Source organism: Oryctolagus cuniculus, chromosome 17 (genome assembly GCF_051225735.1).
Source record: "Oryctolagus cuniculus isolate XC-2025 breed Fujian yellow rabbit chromosome 17, ASM5122573v1, whole genome shotgun sequence".
In the NCBI taxonomy this organism is placed as follows: Eukaryota; Metazoa; Chordata; class Mammalia; order Lagomorpha; family Leporidae; genus Oryctolagus; species Oryctolagus cuniculus.
Window position 1 is genome coordinate 23,867,739 of NC_142883.1, and position 16,709 is coordinate 23,884,447.

A 16,709-nucleotide genomic window follows, 5' to 3' on the forward strand; every position below is an offset into this window, starting at 1 on the left:
AGGTTGAAAGTAGTTTTACCATGAAATACAAGTTATATTTTAAAACCTCTTAACACTTAATGAAAACAGACTGGCCAATTCCATTTATGGAATAAAATTCCATCAAGCAATTCCCTTTAAAGCTAGTGGGGTTTTATCGTCTATTAGGTCTTCCATGCATATTTGACTAATGTGAATACATCTGTTTTTAAAAAGAAAGTGAGTTCATAAAAGAAAATAGAGAAAACATCTTTAAAATTTTCATATTTATAGTTTTTTGATACAGTCATTTAGCATTCTTATTGATTCTTTTACTATATTTATATTTATTGTCCCAGTAATATATCATTCTCTAAAGAAAAAAGTATCCATCATCACTTCAGATATTTATGAATGTTTGAATAAAATAAAAAAAAAAGACCATCACAGCATTCAGTTGAGTTGTTGATATTATTGTTTTCCAGCATGATTACTTTAAGAATGTGGCACTTTTCTTTAGTGATGACTTTGCTGTAAAGGTGTGAAATTTTCACTTAAATTACTTTCAGAACTAGTTTGAGTCACATAGAATCAGTTTAATTGCTTCACTGACACACTTTATTTTTGTCTAGCAACAGTTTGCAATTTGTCATTCACTCACTGTATAGACTTACACTTAATGACTTTTGGTCCTTTCCAAAATGCAAATTCAGTTTTAGAAGGTGAAGATTTGACTTTGAAATCATGCAAAAGAATATGTCAGAAAGTCAAGAACATTTTGACAATGTCAGTGTCATTGCACTATAGCACTCAAAAATGACAGTTTAAAACATTAGGATATATAAAAGCTTGGTATGATTGGCTAATCATTTTGCAGTCATATCATATCTGATTTGTTAGACTCCTGCACTTTAGATCTTGTTATAAATAGGCACTTGAAGGATCAATTACTAAGTCAACATTTCCTGAGTTTTTTGTGACTCAGTTGCAAAATATAGAATTACTGTTCTACTATGCACCTGAATGTAGCAGATGAGAACTAGATAGTATTAAAATATTTCTTGTATTATATAAGAAAATACATATACTCACAAAACTCACATTTTATCTAAATTAGTTTTGCTCTCATACACTAGAGCACATTTCAGTTGTATTTTTATTTGCGTTTAGTTTACTGATTAAATGTATGTATATATTCTGTCAGGTTTCAGATGGTTGAGATGACTGAGAATTTGTTTCTTCCTCTGATCAAATCATTGGTCCTCCCTGTGATTCTTTACAGAAGAATGCAATCAGTATTGCATTTGACTTGAATGGATAGTATCTTGTCTTAATGATTAATTGGCTATATTTCTCTTTCTGTGCCTGAAGTTCATAGTGTAACTGGCAGAGAGCATGAATTTTGGGTTAAAGCATTGTATCCCATTCTTGCTGCTTACTAATAACATCGCCTTAGGCAAGTTGCTTAGCTTTTCAGCCTCTGTTTCCTTATGAAAAAACAGCAACAATACCTACCTCCAAGTTTATAAGTAGTCACAAATAGAAAGGCACCATGCATAATAGCATGTGTCAGACATTTAAAAATAAATGTTTCCTTACCTGTTCTTAACTGCATGTGTTTGTAATTTGAGTCCAAGTTAATAAAGTTAAAGAACTTTCTGAACAGTCACCCTAAACGTGACTTCAGAAATTTTTTAGGATTAGTCTGTCATTTACTTTAGTAAATGCCGTATTCTCTGCAGTGGCAGGAGGAGTATTTAAGAAAGGAAGGATTGATTAGAACACTGTAAATAACAAGCTGAATATATTGTCTTGATGACATATTTTTGATAACTGTATTTAACATCTCTGTTAAAATGGTTTTTATCTATCTTCAATCACAGGTACAGGAACCTTAAAGATAGATTTTGTTGGAGAGCTGAATGACAAAATGAAAGGTTTCTATAGAAGTAAATATACCACCCCTTCTGGAGAGGTCCGCTATGCTGCTGTCACACAGTTTGAGGTATGTGTTATTCTTTTCTAAAGTATTGTCCTTAAATTAGGCATTCTGAGAAAGCTTTGTTTCATTATATGGAGTATATATATTGAGGATAGGTACCTTTGCCCATAATTCTAGTCATGATTTTAGAATTTTTACTTTATTTTAGCCATTGGTTCTATCTATAAAAGGGAGAGAATTAAGGGTGTGGACTGAGAAATGATTATGTACAGATACATATGTAGACATACAGGTAGCAGAATTTCAATACTTGAATTAATTTCTTTCTTATTTATTTATTTAAAAGGCATAGTGACAGAGAAAGAAATCTTCTGGGGGCTGGTATTGTGTTGCAGTAGGTTAAGCCACTGCCTGTGACACTAGAATCCCATGTGGGCGTTGGTTTGGGTCCCAGCTGCTCCATTTCTGGTCTGGCTCTCTGCTATGGCCTGGGAGAGCAGTAGAGGATGGCGTGGGCCTTGGCCTCCCAAACCCATGTTAGATATCTAGAGGAAGCTCCTAGCTCCTGGCTTTGGATTGGCCATATTCTGGCCATTGCAGCCATTTGGGGAGGGAATCAGCTGACGGAAGACCTACCCATCTCTCTTTCTCTGCCTCTGCCTCTCAAGTAAATTAATAAATCTTCAAAAAAGAAAAAGAAAAATTTTTAAAAAGCACTTGGAGTTGGACATTGAAACACAATGAAACAGCCGTTTGGGACACTGGTATCCCATATTGGAGTGTCTGGTTCAAGTCCCAGCACCTCTGTTTCCGATCCAGTTTCCTGCTAATGCATTCTGGAAGGCAGTAGATAATGTTTCAGGTGCCTGGACCTCTGCACATGTAGGTATGGAGTTCCAAGCTTCTGGCTTCAACCTGGTCCAGGGCTGGCTGTTGTAAGCATTTGGCGAGTGAACCAGTAGATAGAAGATATCTGTCTGCTGCCTGTCTCTCTATCTCTCTCTTTTTGATAAGATTCATTCATTCATTTATTTGAAAGGCAGTTAGAGGGAGAGACAGAGAAAGAGAGATCTTCTGTCAGCTCATTCACTTCCCAAATGTCTGCAACGGCTGGAGCTGGGCCAGGCCAAAGCCAGGAGCCTGGAATTCCACCCAGGTCTCCCTGGTGGGTGCAAGGGCCCAATGACTTGGGCCATCTTTTGCTCTTTTGCCAGGTATATTAGCAGGGAGCTGGATCGGAAGAGGAGTAGCCGGACTCTAAACTCGCATCCATATGGGGTGCCAGCATCACAGGCAGTGGCTTCACCCACCATACCACAATGCCAGCCCCAATCCAAGTAATTTTTTTTAAAGATTTATTTATGTATTTGAAAGTCAGAGTTACACAGAGAGAGATGGAGAGGCAAAGAGAGAGAGAGAAAGAGGTCTTCCATCCACTGGTTCACTCCCCAGCTGGCCGCAACGGCTGGAGCTGTGCTGATCAGGAGCCAGGAGCTTCCTCCAGGTCTCCCATGTGGGTGCAGGGGCCCAAGGACTTGGGCCATCTTCTGCTGCTTTCCCAGGCCATAGCAGAGAGCTAGATCAGAAGAGGAGCAGTTGGAACTAGAACCCAGTGCCCATATGGGATGCCAGCGCCGCAGGCAGAGGATTAACCTACTGCACCACAGAGCCGGCCCCCAAACAGTTTTTAGAGAGAAGATATGTGAGGGTATAAACCCTGAAACTTTGTGTAGAATCTTTCATTTGCCTTTATACATGACTAATTTTACTAGGTAGATAGATTTGTTAGCTAAAAAAAAAAAATCTCAAACATAGAACTAGCCCTTGTTACTCTCCTGTTGAACATAAACAGTACCACAGACAAGGTTACCCTAAGACTGACAGAGATAAAACAAGGACACCTCATAATTTCATCTAGGTACTTAGGATAACAAGGTCACTGCTACCTACACAAAATGCCAAATATTTGCATCTCTTGGTTAAAATGAGTGACCACTATGTGTTTTTTGTTTTTTATTTTAAGTTTATTTATTTGAAAGGCAGAATGACAGAGAGGGAAGCGGGGAAGGAAGGAGAGAGAAATCTTCTGCCTTGTAGTTCACTCCCCACATGCCCTCAACAGCTGGAGCTGGGCCAGGCTTTAGCTGACACTTCCATATGTTTGGAATGTGAGTGTCCCAAGCAGTGGCTTAACATAGTATGTCCCAATTCCCACCCTGACCACTGCTTTTTAACCAATTGTGCTTTTAGACTTGCTCTAGTCTGCCTTCCCTATAGATAGGAGTTATTGAGAAATGAATTACCGCCTTTGTGGCAGTACCTAATCTAGAGTAAAACCCTGCTTCCTTAGACTCTCTCTCAAATCACCTAACTTAATCCCAAATTGTATAATAAATTCCTTTTTAAGCTTTTACTGAAACACATTATGGTTACTTGTATAAGTTCGCCCTTGCAACAAAGGATAATAAGTCCATCTGTTAACTATCAGAATAATACGATTGGAGCCAGCATTGTGGCACTGTAGGTTCAGCTGCTGCTGGGGTGCAGGCATCCCTTATCAGAGTGCCAGTGTGAATCCTGGTTCTTCCAGTTTTGATTCAACTTCTTATTAGTGCACCAAGGAAGGCAGTGGAAGATGGTCCAAGTACTCGGGCCCCTGCTACACCGTGTAGGAGATCAGGATAGAATTCCTGGGACCTGGCTTCAGATTGGCCTAGACCTGGCTGTTGCAGCCATTTGGGAAATGAACCAGCAGATGGGCAATCTCTCTGTCTCTCCCCTTCTCTATTACTCTGCCTTTCAAATAAAAAAATAAATAAATATTTTTAACAAAAGACAAATAACAGATTATAATTTCCCCCTTCAAAAGTCTGTAAATTTCTAGTCTTTCATATCACATTGTGTCAAGAAGAGGAATTAGAATGTTTCTGCTTTCTTTGTAGGTAGCCTGTTTTGTTTTCTTCCTACTTGTCTGTTAAATTACTTCTTCAAAAAATTTTTGTAATTAATTAATTTTTATTCTATTTGAAAGGCAGAGAGAGCGACAGTGACAGACAGATCTTCCATCCTCAGGTTCACTCCCCAAAAGCCTGAAGCCAGGAGCTGGGAACTTAATCCGAGTCTCCCACATGGGTAGCAGGAACCCAATTACTTGAGCCATCATCTGCTACCTCCTGGGGTGTGTATTAGCAGGAAGCTGGAACTGGAAGCAGAGCTGGAAAATGAACCTAGGCATTCTAACATGGGATGCAAGAGTCCCAAGTGGTGTGTTAACTGCTGTACCAAATGCCTGCCTCTGAATTATTTCTAGACCCTGAAAATTAAAGATTTTTACTAGGTGTTCACATTTCATTAATTTTTCTTTGGTACTAAATGAACCCCATTGATTTTTAGATTTGTATTTTCCTTTTTTTAAAAAAAATTTTATTTATTTATTTTGAAAGTCAGAGTTACGCAGAGAGAGAGAGAGAGAGGTCTTCCATCCTCTGATTCACTACCCAGATGGCCGCAACGGCCAGAGCTGCACTGATCTGGAGCCAGGAGCTTCCTCTGGGTCTCCCATGCAGGTGCAGGGGCCCAAGGACTTGGGCCATCTTGTACTGCTTTCCCAGGCCATAGCAGAGAGCTGGATTGGAAGTGGAGAAGCCGGGTCTCGAAGCTGCACCCGTATGGGATGCTGGCACTGTAGGCGGCAGTTTTACCGGCTACGCCACAGCACTGGCCCCTGTATTTTCCTTTAGAGTAGCAAAATTATCTTCTGTTATGTCTTCATTATGGTTTCTGTTTTTATCTCTTCTTCACGTACACCAGTGAATAATAGGTTTAGCTCTAGTGACTGTCTGACAAATGTACCTTTGATTGCTTTCATCACTTTATCCTGGATATTTTAGAAACTTTTAAATCTTGTTACCCATGTCATTCATTTAATTTCCTCTAGTATAAACTCATTTCTCTACTGCTACATCTAATTTAGATTTTTCTGTTCTGTCAGTTCTTTACGTACATTGTACTTTTCAGATGTCTTATCTGTTTGTTGATAGAATTCATGATTTATTTAACTTCGCGAATGCAGTCAGCCATCCAACATTTTTTTCCCTTGAACAAATCTTTTTTTCAGATGTAGAGGATTCCTCTACTTTTGCATATTTTTGTATTTTCATCCTACAGAATCTTACCATTGGTTTCATGATTTTATTCTGTTTCCTAAAGTTTCTTTTACAACTGAGATCCTGCAGAAGCACTAAATTTTGCCTTAATAAGTTTGGTCTTTTTTTGAAAAAATTTTTTAAGAATTATTTATTTATTTGAAGGAGTTACAGAGAGGGAGTGAGAGACAAGAGATCTTCAATCTGGTTTACTTCCCAAATGGCCGCAACGGCCAGGCCGGGCCAGGCCTAAACCAGGAGCCAGGAGCTTCATCTGGGTTTCCACTTCGGTGGCAAGGACCTAAGTGCTTGGCCATTTTCTGCTACATACTTAGGCTGTTAGCAGGGAGCTGGATCTGAAGTGGAACAGCCAGAACATGAACCAGTGCCCATATTGGATGCCAGTGTTACAGGCGGTGGCTTAACTCTCCGTGCCACAACACTGGCCCCGGTCTTTTTTATTTTTAAAGAAGGAATGAGGTCTTGTTAAGTAGGTCGAATGGTGACAGTTTTATGTGTAGTATATCTAAATGCCATTAAATGAATGAGGTGTTTAAAATGGATAGCGCCTTCTGTCTTTATTCCCATTGCTGCCATTCCAGATAAAGTACAAAGCACATCAAAGATTGAGAGTATTTTTATTTTATTTTTAAAATAAAAACCAGAGAGGCAACCTGTTATGTGACTCTATCCTCTGAATCCTTACAATGTCCTGTTAACTGTTCTGTGCTTGATGGTGTAACATTATTGATGAAGACACTCCATTAAATTTGAAATGTTAAAATGTTTTATTAAAAGCAAAAATATAATTACAAATGATCCTGCTGTATGATTAAGATGTGTAGCAGGGGTGAGCATTGTGGGGCTTGCGACACCCACATCCCAGGAGTTCCTGCTTCAATCCTGGCTGCTTCACTCTTCCATTCCGGCTTCCTGCTAGCATACCTGAGAGGCCACAGATGGTAGCACAAGTACTTGGGTTTTTGCTACCCATGTAGGAGACTCAGATGGAGTTCCTGGCTTCTGGCACTGGTCTAGCCCAGCCCTGGCTGTTGTGGGCATTTGGGGAGTGAATCAGCACATACATGGAAGATGGCTGTCTTTCTAGTTCTATCTCACCCTCTCTCTGTCACTCTACCTTTCAAATAAATAAATCTTTTACAGAAAGAAAAAAGATGTGTAGCACTCCTAGTTCCTGAATAATTACTAGTACAACAGTGGTAGCAAGTGTTGTGTTTCCTTTGTAGTCCGTTCCTAACTTGTTGCCTGGTCCACAAAGTGGGATGTAAATATTTGAAAGAGCAAGTGAATGAATGAATGATACAAGTAACAGCTGCTTCATGAAGTAGCCTCTTAGGCGAATTCAGTAATTTTTTTCTTATTTCATATTCTTTTTTTAAGGCTACTGATGCCCGAAGGGCTTTTCCTTGCTGGGATGAGCCTGCCATCAAAGCAACTTTCGATATCTCGTTGGTTGTTCCTAAAGACAGAGTAGCTCTATCAAACATGGTATGTATATGTTTGTACATCTATTGGAATTGTTAATAGACTTTAGCATATTTAATTAGCTGATTATATGGGATAATATGAAACCACATATTATGCTTGGTACATAATAGGACACAAATTATCAGTTTTATTTCTAACCAGCCCTCTTTTTCTTAATAGCCTTATTTTTGGAGGACTTTCTCCCTCATGGGGAGAAAAAAAAAACCTTGTTAAATACAAGATTATTTATACTTGTTATTTTTATTACTTATACCTGTAAATATAAAATTAAAAATACCTGTTCTTTTAATTTGGAGACATAAATAAATGATTAGTTTAATAGCTGATACCTGCAAAAAGAAGTTCTTGACTTTCTTATTAATCACCAGAAGAGAGAACTATATAATGAACTTTATTAAGGTTTTGGCTGGTTGTATTTTTGGAATAAGCTCTCTGTCACTGATGCCATTGCTCTCATATTCACCATTCAAGGTGTGTTGTTTAGGACTGCCTTGTTTAAGATGTAAAATAGCTTGCATCCTATAATACAACTCTTGGGAAATTGGGAAAGCCTATTGTATCTGAAAATAACCGGCTTTTGCCTGCTTATTGGTGGAGGGACATTCATAGGTAACATGTTCTCTTCTCAAATATTCTTAAAGAGGCGGCTAATATTTGAAACTGAAATATTCATTTTATTTTAGTGTGAATGAATTTATCAGATTGGTTCTTGAATAAATCTTCCTAGGAAAAATTGAGAGAGCTTGACAAAAATGAGTCTGAATAGGAAAAAGAGGGAGAGCATCAGAGGGAAGTTAGGGATTACAAAAGTAAAGTGGGAATTTCTTCACAAATTCGCTTAGAGTCAGCCTTTATATAGAGAATTCTCTAGATGTGGAAATTCTTACCCTCTGGAAGGAGAGACTCCATCATTACGTTTATTATCATTTTCTCCTATCCTTATTGCATTTGAAAAGTTTTGAGGTTTTAAAACATTCCAGTGCCTGGCATACAATAAGCATCCAAGGAAAGTTGATTCCTCATTTTCCTCATAAGCCTTTAGCAGTTTTATTGCTTTATTCCTCCAGCTTCTTAGTCTGAGTGCTTTATGAGATCACTTTCCTTCTGAAGAGGAAAGATCTTGACAGTATAAAAGCACTGGATGGATTAGGTTGGAGAAGAAAGGCAGGAGAGATGATCAGGCCTGCACTTTGTGGGTAGTGTTTGCTCTAAGGTATCAGTGTAATCTCTTTAAATTTTCCTTTTTTTTTTTTTCCCTTGAAGAATGTAATTGACCGGAAACCATACCCTGATGATGAAAATTTAGTGGAAGTGAAGTTTGCCCGCACACCTGTTATGTCTACATATCTGGTGGCGTTTGTTGTGGGTGAATATGACTTTGTAGAAACAAGGTCAAAAGATGGTGTGTGTGTCCGTGTTTACACCCCTGTTGGCAAAGCAGAGCAAGGAAAATTTGCGTTAGAGGTAAATGTACTTGAAGAGGATTGTTCCAACAGTCCGTAACTCCAGGTTGGGGAATTTACATTTCTGATCAATTATTAGTACAATTATTTATAATTTAATCTGAAAGTGACTGTGCTATTTTGGTTTTTTAAAAAGAATTTTAGAATGCCAACTTGATGTTGCATTAATATTTTACAAGATAATGATTAAGGGAATATCATGGATTTTTTTTAATCCAGGGAATGGGTGGGAAATTATGTAATTATATTTTTCATACTAATTTATAATGGATTAAAGCTTACTCGGCATATACAAAGCTTGGGCTGAAGTACTCTTTGAAGGTAGGGCTTCCCAGGACTAGTTTCTAGTAACCTGAAGTACTTTGGCTTGCAACAGGATTCCTTTGTGGATTTCTGTATGAAGTATAATAAAATATTTATCAAATGTCTCTTTTGTTTATACTTTCATAGGTTGCTGCTAAAACCTTGCCTTTTTATAAGGACTACTTCAATGTTCCTTATCCACTACCTAAAATTGATCTCATTGCTATTGCAGACTTTGCAGCTGGTAAAGTAAATTTCATTTTATTGCTGGATTGTAAAAACATTTTTTTTGAATTTTGTGATTTTGAGGAAAAAGTATGTACATATATCAACAAATGTTTATATTTATTTTATGAAGGTGCCATGGAGAACTGGGGCCTTGTTACTTATAGGTATGTTAATGATGCATTACCCTTCCTTATCTTTTTAATCACTGATTTCATAAGGGCTTCACTTCTAATTACAGTTGAGTAACTTCTGCCTTATTATCTGGCATAAGTTTTCCCACCTCCCCCCAGTTCCATGCATGTTTCAGGAATGCAGAAGCACCCTCTCTGGTGCTGTTATTTGAGAGTATGAGATTTATAGTGAGCATCTGGCTTAGTAGCATTTTTTGGATATGCTGTTGGCTGAGTTTCTCATTTCAGTGCCTCTCGTCCCTCCCAGTAGTTTCACAGTTATTTATCCAGCTGGAAGAACCTTCCCTGGTTTCATATCTTCTGGCCAAGTTTTTACATGTCTGTCACCACAACACAAACATGTGGGATGTATAATTTTTAAAGCAGAGACTGTAAACAAGTTTTTGCCTTCTACTTTCAATTGCCTTTTTAGATGAGTTAAGTTTTGGACAGCCTGCTCAGTATTCATTTTGGGACTATGGAATGCACCTTCCACCGCCCCTCCTCATTTAATGGAAGGACTATCTTTTTCTACCTAGCATAATAAATCCCAAGTTCTTTTAAAGTTTTTCTAAAACTTTAAGTAACTGTCCTATCAACAGATTGACAGTTAAACTCATGTACCTCTTTGACCCATTATCTGAATTCTATCGAGGGAGTCTTTAATCTTCCTAGAACTTGTTCTGTCTTTTATATATGAAAAATATCTTCTTGATATTTCTAAAGCCTACCTTAACCATCTCATTTAAATCTCCCCCATTTGTGCATGTCCACTTTCACTACAGCACTTTATTTATTTTTTTGAACACAGGGAGACTGCATTGCTTATTGATCCAAAAAACTCCTGTTCTTCATCACGCCAGTGGGTTGCTCTGGTTGTAGGACATGAACTCGCCCATCAATGGTTTGGAAATCTTGTTACTATGGTATTTAATATTTTTAAGTGCTCAAATATATTTATTTTCATTGTACTGCATATTAATTTGGCTACATAGTATGTCAAGTTTGTCTGTAATAGTATGCCAAAAATAATTGTGTGATAGAAAAATTTTATTTTAAAGGGTTCATTTATCAGAATTCTGTGTTGATCAACAACATACAATCTTTACTCAACAAAAAACACTTCTAAATTTTTCTAGAGTTTGTTTGTAAAGAAGGAAGTGAAGATACTAATTTGAGTGAGAGATTCCTCTTGTAAAGATAAATGAATCATGCAGTAAAGGTTCCAAGCTAACTACAGTTTCTTGAGTCGTGATTGTTAGATAGTTTACTAGTTGAAAAGTAAACTGACAAATAAATTGGTCTTTGATTCTTTTAAAGTTTTTAGGGGTCATTTTTTTCTTTGTCTAAATGTTAAGTTGAAGTTTGATTAAAAACAAACTGCAGAATAACGGTTTATTAAAAATTCCATTGAAATCCCCATTTATTATGTTTCCAGTGAGGGATCTCTGTCTTTTAGTTCTGCCCTCTTGCAGTTACTCTAAGTAAATACTATCTCTGGGAACTAGATATGTTACATATTAGAAGCACAGAGTTTAATAAGTGAACTAGAGGTACCACTGTAATAAACGAACTGGAGATTCTGGAGCCAGCCAAATTTCCTTGACAGCATTTTAGGCTGCCAAAGAACACAGCATTGGACTTAGGTGTTGGTTGAGTCCATATGTCATAGAAATAGGCAAGAAAGTAAGATATTTAGCAACTTTTACAAGTTTCTAGAGAAAGTCAACCCTTGTAAATAAACCATTTCCTTTTACTTTGGATGTTTAAAATTTTACTTTGGAACAAAAATATTTGAAATATAATTTCATGTGGCGTTACATGTGTTAGTGCTTGTATTTGAATATATACAGAAATGATCTTTTCTCCTAATGTAGCAAGTTTGCTGCTTCATACAAATAATTTTTGCTAAGCTTTGAGAGAACTTTGTGATTTTATTTTGAAACTACCAGCAATAAATTTTAGTAGAGGAAATGTGTGCATTATCATGTTGTTGTTGTTTTAAAGATTTATTTATTTATTTGAAAGGCAGAGGCACAGAGAGAGAGATAGGTCTTCCATCCACTGATTCACTCCCCAAATGGCAGAAGCTAAGCAGATCCTGAACCAGGAGCTTCCTTGGGGTCTCCCACTGGGTGCAGGCGCCCAAGGACTTGGGCCATCTTCCACTGCTTTCCCAGGCCACAGCAGAGAGCTGGATCTGAAATGAAACAGCCAGGGTTCAAACCAGCACCCATATGCTGGAACTGCGGGGTGGGGAGTGGGGAGGGCAGAGCTTTAACCCTATATGCTGCAGCGCCGTCCTCATCATGTTGTTTTTAAGCAGCATTTCCCTGGGTTTCTGTGGCTGTTCTGGCTATTAGGTGTCCATTGTTTCATAAACTGAAATTCCAAGGACTCAGAGATAGAATGGAGAAAATCCCTTTAGCTTTGTCCTAGCTTATCCCAGTGGAACCTACTAGCTAAATAGCGCAAAGTGTTTGAACAAATGGCCATTTGTCACTTATTTTAAAAACATTTCATCTTTTCATAATTTCAAATGTTTTTCACCATTGTTAGTCCTTTGGCCTCAATCTTGGTTCATGTATTGCCTTTTTTGACTAACAGATTTAATCAACTGTAATGAAAATTAGGTTGTTGTAATCTCTTTTTTAAAAGTTAATTAGGAGCGAGCGTCGTGGTTCAGCAGTTTAATCCACTGCTTAGGATGCCCATGTCCCATATAAGGCCTGGGATTAAGGCCCATCTTTCCTTACTATCCAGCTTCCTGTTACTGCACACCTTGGGAGGTAGCAGATGGTGGCTCAAACAATTGGGTCCCTGCTTCCCACATGGGAGAGATTCCTTGCTTCATCCTGCCCTAGCCCAGGCTATTCCAAGCATTTGGTAAATGAACTAGCAGATTGAAATTATTTGTCAAATAAATAAATAAACAATCTTAAAAAGGTTAATTTTTAAAAAAGATTTATTTATTTGAAAGAGTTACACAGAGAGAGGAGAGAGAGAGAGAGGTCTTCCATCTGATGGTTCACTCCCCAGATGGCCGCAACGGCCAGAGCTGTGCCAATCCGAAGCCAGGAGCCAGGAGCTTCTTCCCGGTCTCCCATGTGGGTGCAGGGGCTCAAAGACTTGGGCCAAAAAAGGTTAATTTTTAAAATCAACTTTATGTGTCACTCATTACATTCTTTAACAGTTCTAGTCACTTTATTAGCAAGTAAGAATATTGTATTCATAAATGCTTAAACATCATTCATTACTGAACTGCTTCCTGCCATAGCATTTCTGTTAACTTCACATAATCCTTATGTAAGCAGTATTACTTTTCTGTTTATCTAGGAAATTCAACTTGTAATTTTTGATAGTAGTTTCCAGTTTTCCTTGTTGAACTCTGAAAACTTTGATTTTTTTTAAAGATTTATTTATTTATTTGAAAGTCAGAGTTACACAGAGAAACACAGACACACAGAGAGGTCTTCCATCACTGTCCAATTAGCTGTAATGACCAGAGCTGTGCCGATCTAAAGCCAGGAGCTTCTTTCAGGTCTCCCACGTGGGTGCAGGGGCCCAAGGACTTGGGCCATCTTCTACTGCTTTCCCAGGCCATAGCAGAGAGCTGGGTGGAAAGTGGAGCAGCATGTGACTAGCACCCATATGGGATGCCAGCATTGCAGGCATCTGCTTTATCTGCTACGCCACTGTACCAGCCCCTGATTTTTTTTTTTTTTTTTTTTAAAGACTTAATGGGGCTGGCACTGTGTCATACTGGGTAAAGCCACTGCTTGCAGTACCAGCATCCCATATGGGCGTCAGTTCAAGTCCTGGCTTTTCCACTTCTAATCCGACTCTCTGCTATGGCCTGGGAAAGCAGAAAATGGCCCAAGTCCTTGGGCCACTGCACCCGCATGGGAGACCCAGAAGAATCTCCTGCTCCTGGCTTTGGATCGGCTTAGCTCCAGCTGTTGTGGCCATCTGGGGAGTAAACCAGTAATGGAAGACTTCTCTCTTTCTCTCTGCCTCTGCATCTGCCTCTCTGTAGCTCTGCCTTTCAAATAAATAGATAAATCTTTAAAAATTAAAAAAAAAAAACTTATTTATTTGAAAGGCAGAGTTACAGAAAGGGAGAGAGATATCTTTATCTTCTGGTTTACTCTCCAAATAGCTGCAATGGCCCGGCCTGGGCCAGGCTGAAGCCAGGAACCGGAAGCTTTGTCCGGGTCTCCCACATAGGTGCAAGAGTCCAGGTACTTGGGTCATCCTCTGCTGCTTTTCCAGGTGCATTAGCAAACGGCACTCTTCAAATGCCCAGATGCTAGGAACTCAGTCCAGATCTCCACATGAGTGGCAGGGACTCAGCTATTTGAGCCATCATCTACTACCTCCCAGGTGTACATTAGCAAGAAGCTAGAATTGGGATCAGAGCCAGTAGTTGAACCCAGACGCTCTGACGTGAGTCACAAGGAGTCCCAGACAGCACCTTATCTGCTATACCAAACAGCCATCCCTGTTCTTCTTCTTCCTCTTCCTCTACTACTGCTACTACTACAGTAAATTCCATATGATGATATTCTCACCTCTACTCTTGCCTACATTGATCTACTCTCTTTTCCTTTACATATATAGACTTATTTCCTATCCCCTATCCTTTTCTACCTTTGATAATGAAAAGTTATTTAGCAGTGTTTTGAAAATACCCCTCAGGTATAATTCTAATATCACCATTTGACATTTAAAAAATTATTTATATATTAGTGTGGGAGAGATAGGTAAGCAGATATCTTCCATATACTAATTCACTCCCTAAATGCCTGCAACACCTAGGGCTTGGCCAGGCCAAAACCAGAAGCCAGGAACTCTATCTGGGTCTTCCACATGGTTGGCAGGAACCCAGGCAGTTAAGCCATCATCTGCTACCTTCCTAGGCACATTAGCAGGAAACTGGATTGGAAGTAGAGTAGGTGAGACTCAAACCAGGCACTCCAATATGGGATTCAGGCAGTCCTAAGCAGCAAATTAACCCACTACACCACAATGCCCAACTCCATTTGGCCTTTCTTGACATGTCTTTTAAGTGTCGTTTTTGAGTTCGAGTTGATTTTTAGTTCATTAGGTTGTAAGTCTTGGAGTATAGTGGGAGAGACATGTTTTTCGAATTAGTGGAATGACAATCATTTTGTTTATGTATTTTTACCTTTTGTTTTTAGGAATGGTGGACTCATCTTTGGTTAAATGAAGGCTTTGCATCCTGGATTGAGTATCTATGTGTAGACCACTGCTTCCCAGAGTATGATATCTGGACTCAGTTTGTTTCTGCTGATTATACCCGGGCCCAGGAGCTTGACGCTTTAGATAACAGCCATCCTATTGAAGTGAGCCATACCTCCCAGCCATTAACCTATGACTAGTCTCATTTTCAGTGAAAGAAATAATTTGTTATAGAATGCTTAGAATTCTGAAAAGAGAAAATTGCGTGAGTGATTTCACTTGTTTTTATAGTTTATATTTCCAGACTTAAAAATGTAGTAAGACCAAATTCTAATTAACTTTTTAGTAGGCACTATAAAAATTTGGTCTTTATAGAGGCAGGTGTTATGTACCCATAAGCATTCACTAAGTGCTTATGAATGAATGGATGACATCATATCTGTTATGTAACACTATTATTCCATTGTTTCTTTGAAGGGAAATTCTGGACATATTTTATTATTATTGTGATTGTTTTTTTAATTCTTTGCATTTAATTCATTGTCTGCATATTTAATTCTCTTAGACTGTTTTTACTTCAGTTAATTTATATGAGTAAATTTTGCATCCAAAGAACTGGAGATAAAATTCCATTTTGACATATTTAATCAGTCAAATGTAACTGTAAGCCATTGCAATTAGTATAAGAAGTTGAATGTTTTCCGTTTCCACGTTCCTCTCCTTCCTTTACTTCACCCCGAAATAAACAGAGCTGTAGCGGTTGACCTCCCGGCAGAGTAGTCAGGACTAGAAGGTCGTCTCCAAGAGATGACAGCGTCATGTTTCTTATTCTACTTTATTAGGATTAGTTACTCCTTTGAAGATCATCATTATATATTATGAGTGAGTTAGAGGCAGGAAAATGTCTAGTTAGAAGGGTTTTCCTAGAAAGTTTTTTGTGTAATTCAGTGTTACAGGCTGGCTGCTTCCTGTCCTAACTCTGAATCCTACTGTCTGCCAGGTCAGTGTGGGCCATCCATCTGAAGTTGATGAGATATTTGATGCCATATCATATAGCAAAGGTGCATCTGTCATTCGAATGCTACATGATTACATTGGGGATAAGGTAAGAAAGCACTTTTTAGGAATCTTCATTTTATGGTGAAATCATCCTAGTTTTACATAGATTTAATGTAGGATTTTTTAGAAATTAAGCTCCTAATTTTTTACTTCTTTTTTTAGTATTGACTTTTGTTATCTCTTACATGAATGTTATGCAAGTATATTTGTGAGTGGGGATTTGTGGCTGGTATAAAAAATAATAGCACTGCCAGCATTGTGGCATAGTGGGTAAAGCCCCGGCCTGTGATGGTGGCATCCCATATGGGTGCCAGTTTATATCCTGGCTGCTCTACTCCCAATCCAGCTCCCTCCTAATTGTCTGGGAAACCAGTGGAAGATGGCCCAACCCCAGTCATTGTGGCCATTTAGGGAGTGAACCAGCAGATGGGACATCTGTCTCTGTACCTCTCTCTCTCTAACTCTGACCTTCAAGTAAATAAATCCCTAAAAACAAAACAAAAAAACTTAAAAGTAAGAGTAGAAGGGAAAGTATGAATTCTTAAAGGTATTAGGCATCAGAGGGTTTTTTTCTTTTAAAATTTATTTATTTATTTATCTATCTGAGAGACAGAGTTACAGACAAAGCAAGGTCATCCATCCGTGGTTCACTCCCCAAATGGCCACGACAACCAGAGCTGGGCTGATCTGAAGCCAGGAACCAGGAGCTTCTAACAGGTCTCCCGCATGG

The 16,709-nt window shown here is 38.5% G+C and overlaps 1 protein-coding gene across 2 annotated transcripts in view; it reads left to right on the forward strand.

Annotated features, from left to right (window-relative positions):
- NPEPPS (aminopeptidase puromycin sensitive) overlaps nucleotides 1–16,709 on the forward strand; it is a 113,156-nt gene that overhangs the window by 58,142 nt on the left and 38,305 nt on the right. For both annotated transcript variants that reach the window (XM_002719328.6, XM_089318085.1), the window contains 8 exons: nucleotides 1,842–1,963; nucleotides 7,447–7,554; nucleotides 8,818–9,018; nucleotides 9,468–9,564; nucleotides 9,679–9,712; nucleotides 10,530–10,644; nucleotides 14,920–15,084; nucleotides 15,921–16,025. In XM_002719328.6, coding sequence (XP_002719374.2) covers nucleotides 1,842–1,963; nucleotides 7,447–7,554; nucleotides 8,818–9,018; nucleotides 9,468–9,564; nucleotides 9,679–9,712; nucleotides 10,530–10,644; nucleotides 14,920–15,084; nucleotides 15,921–16,025 — 947 coding nt within the window. The remainder of the gene's footprint in view (nucleotides 1–1,841; nucleotides 1,964–7,446; nucleotides 7,555–8,817; nucleotides 9,019–9,467; nucleotides 9,565–9,678; nucleotides 9,713–10,529; nucleotides 10,645–14,919; nucleotides 15,085–15,920; nucleotides 16,026–16,709) is intronic.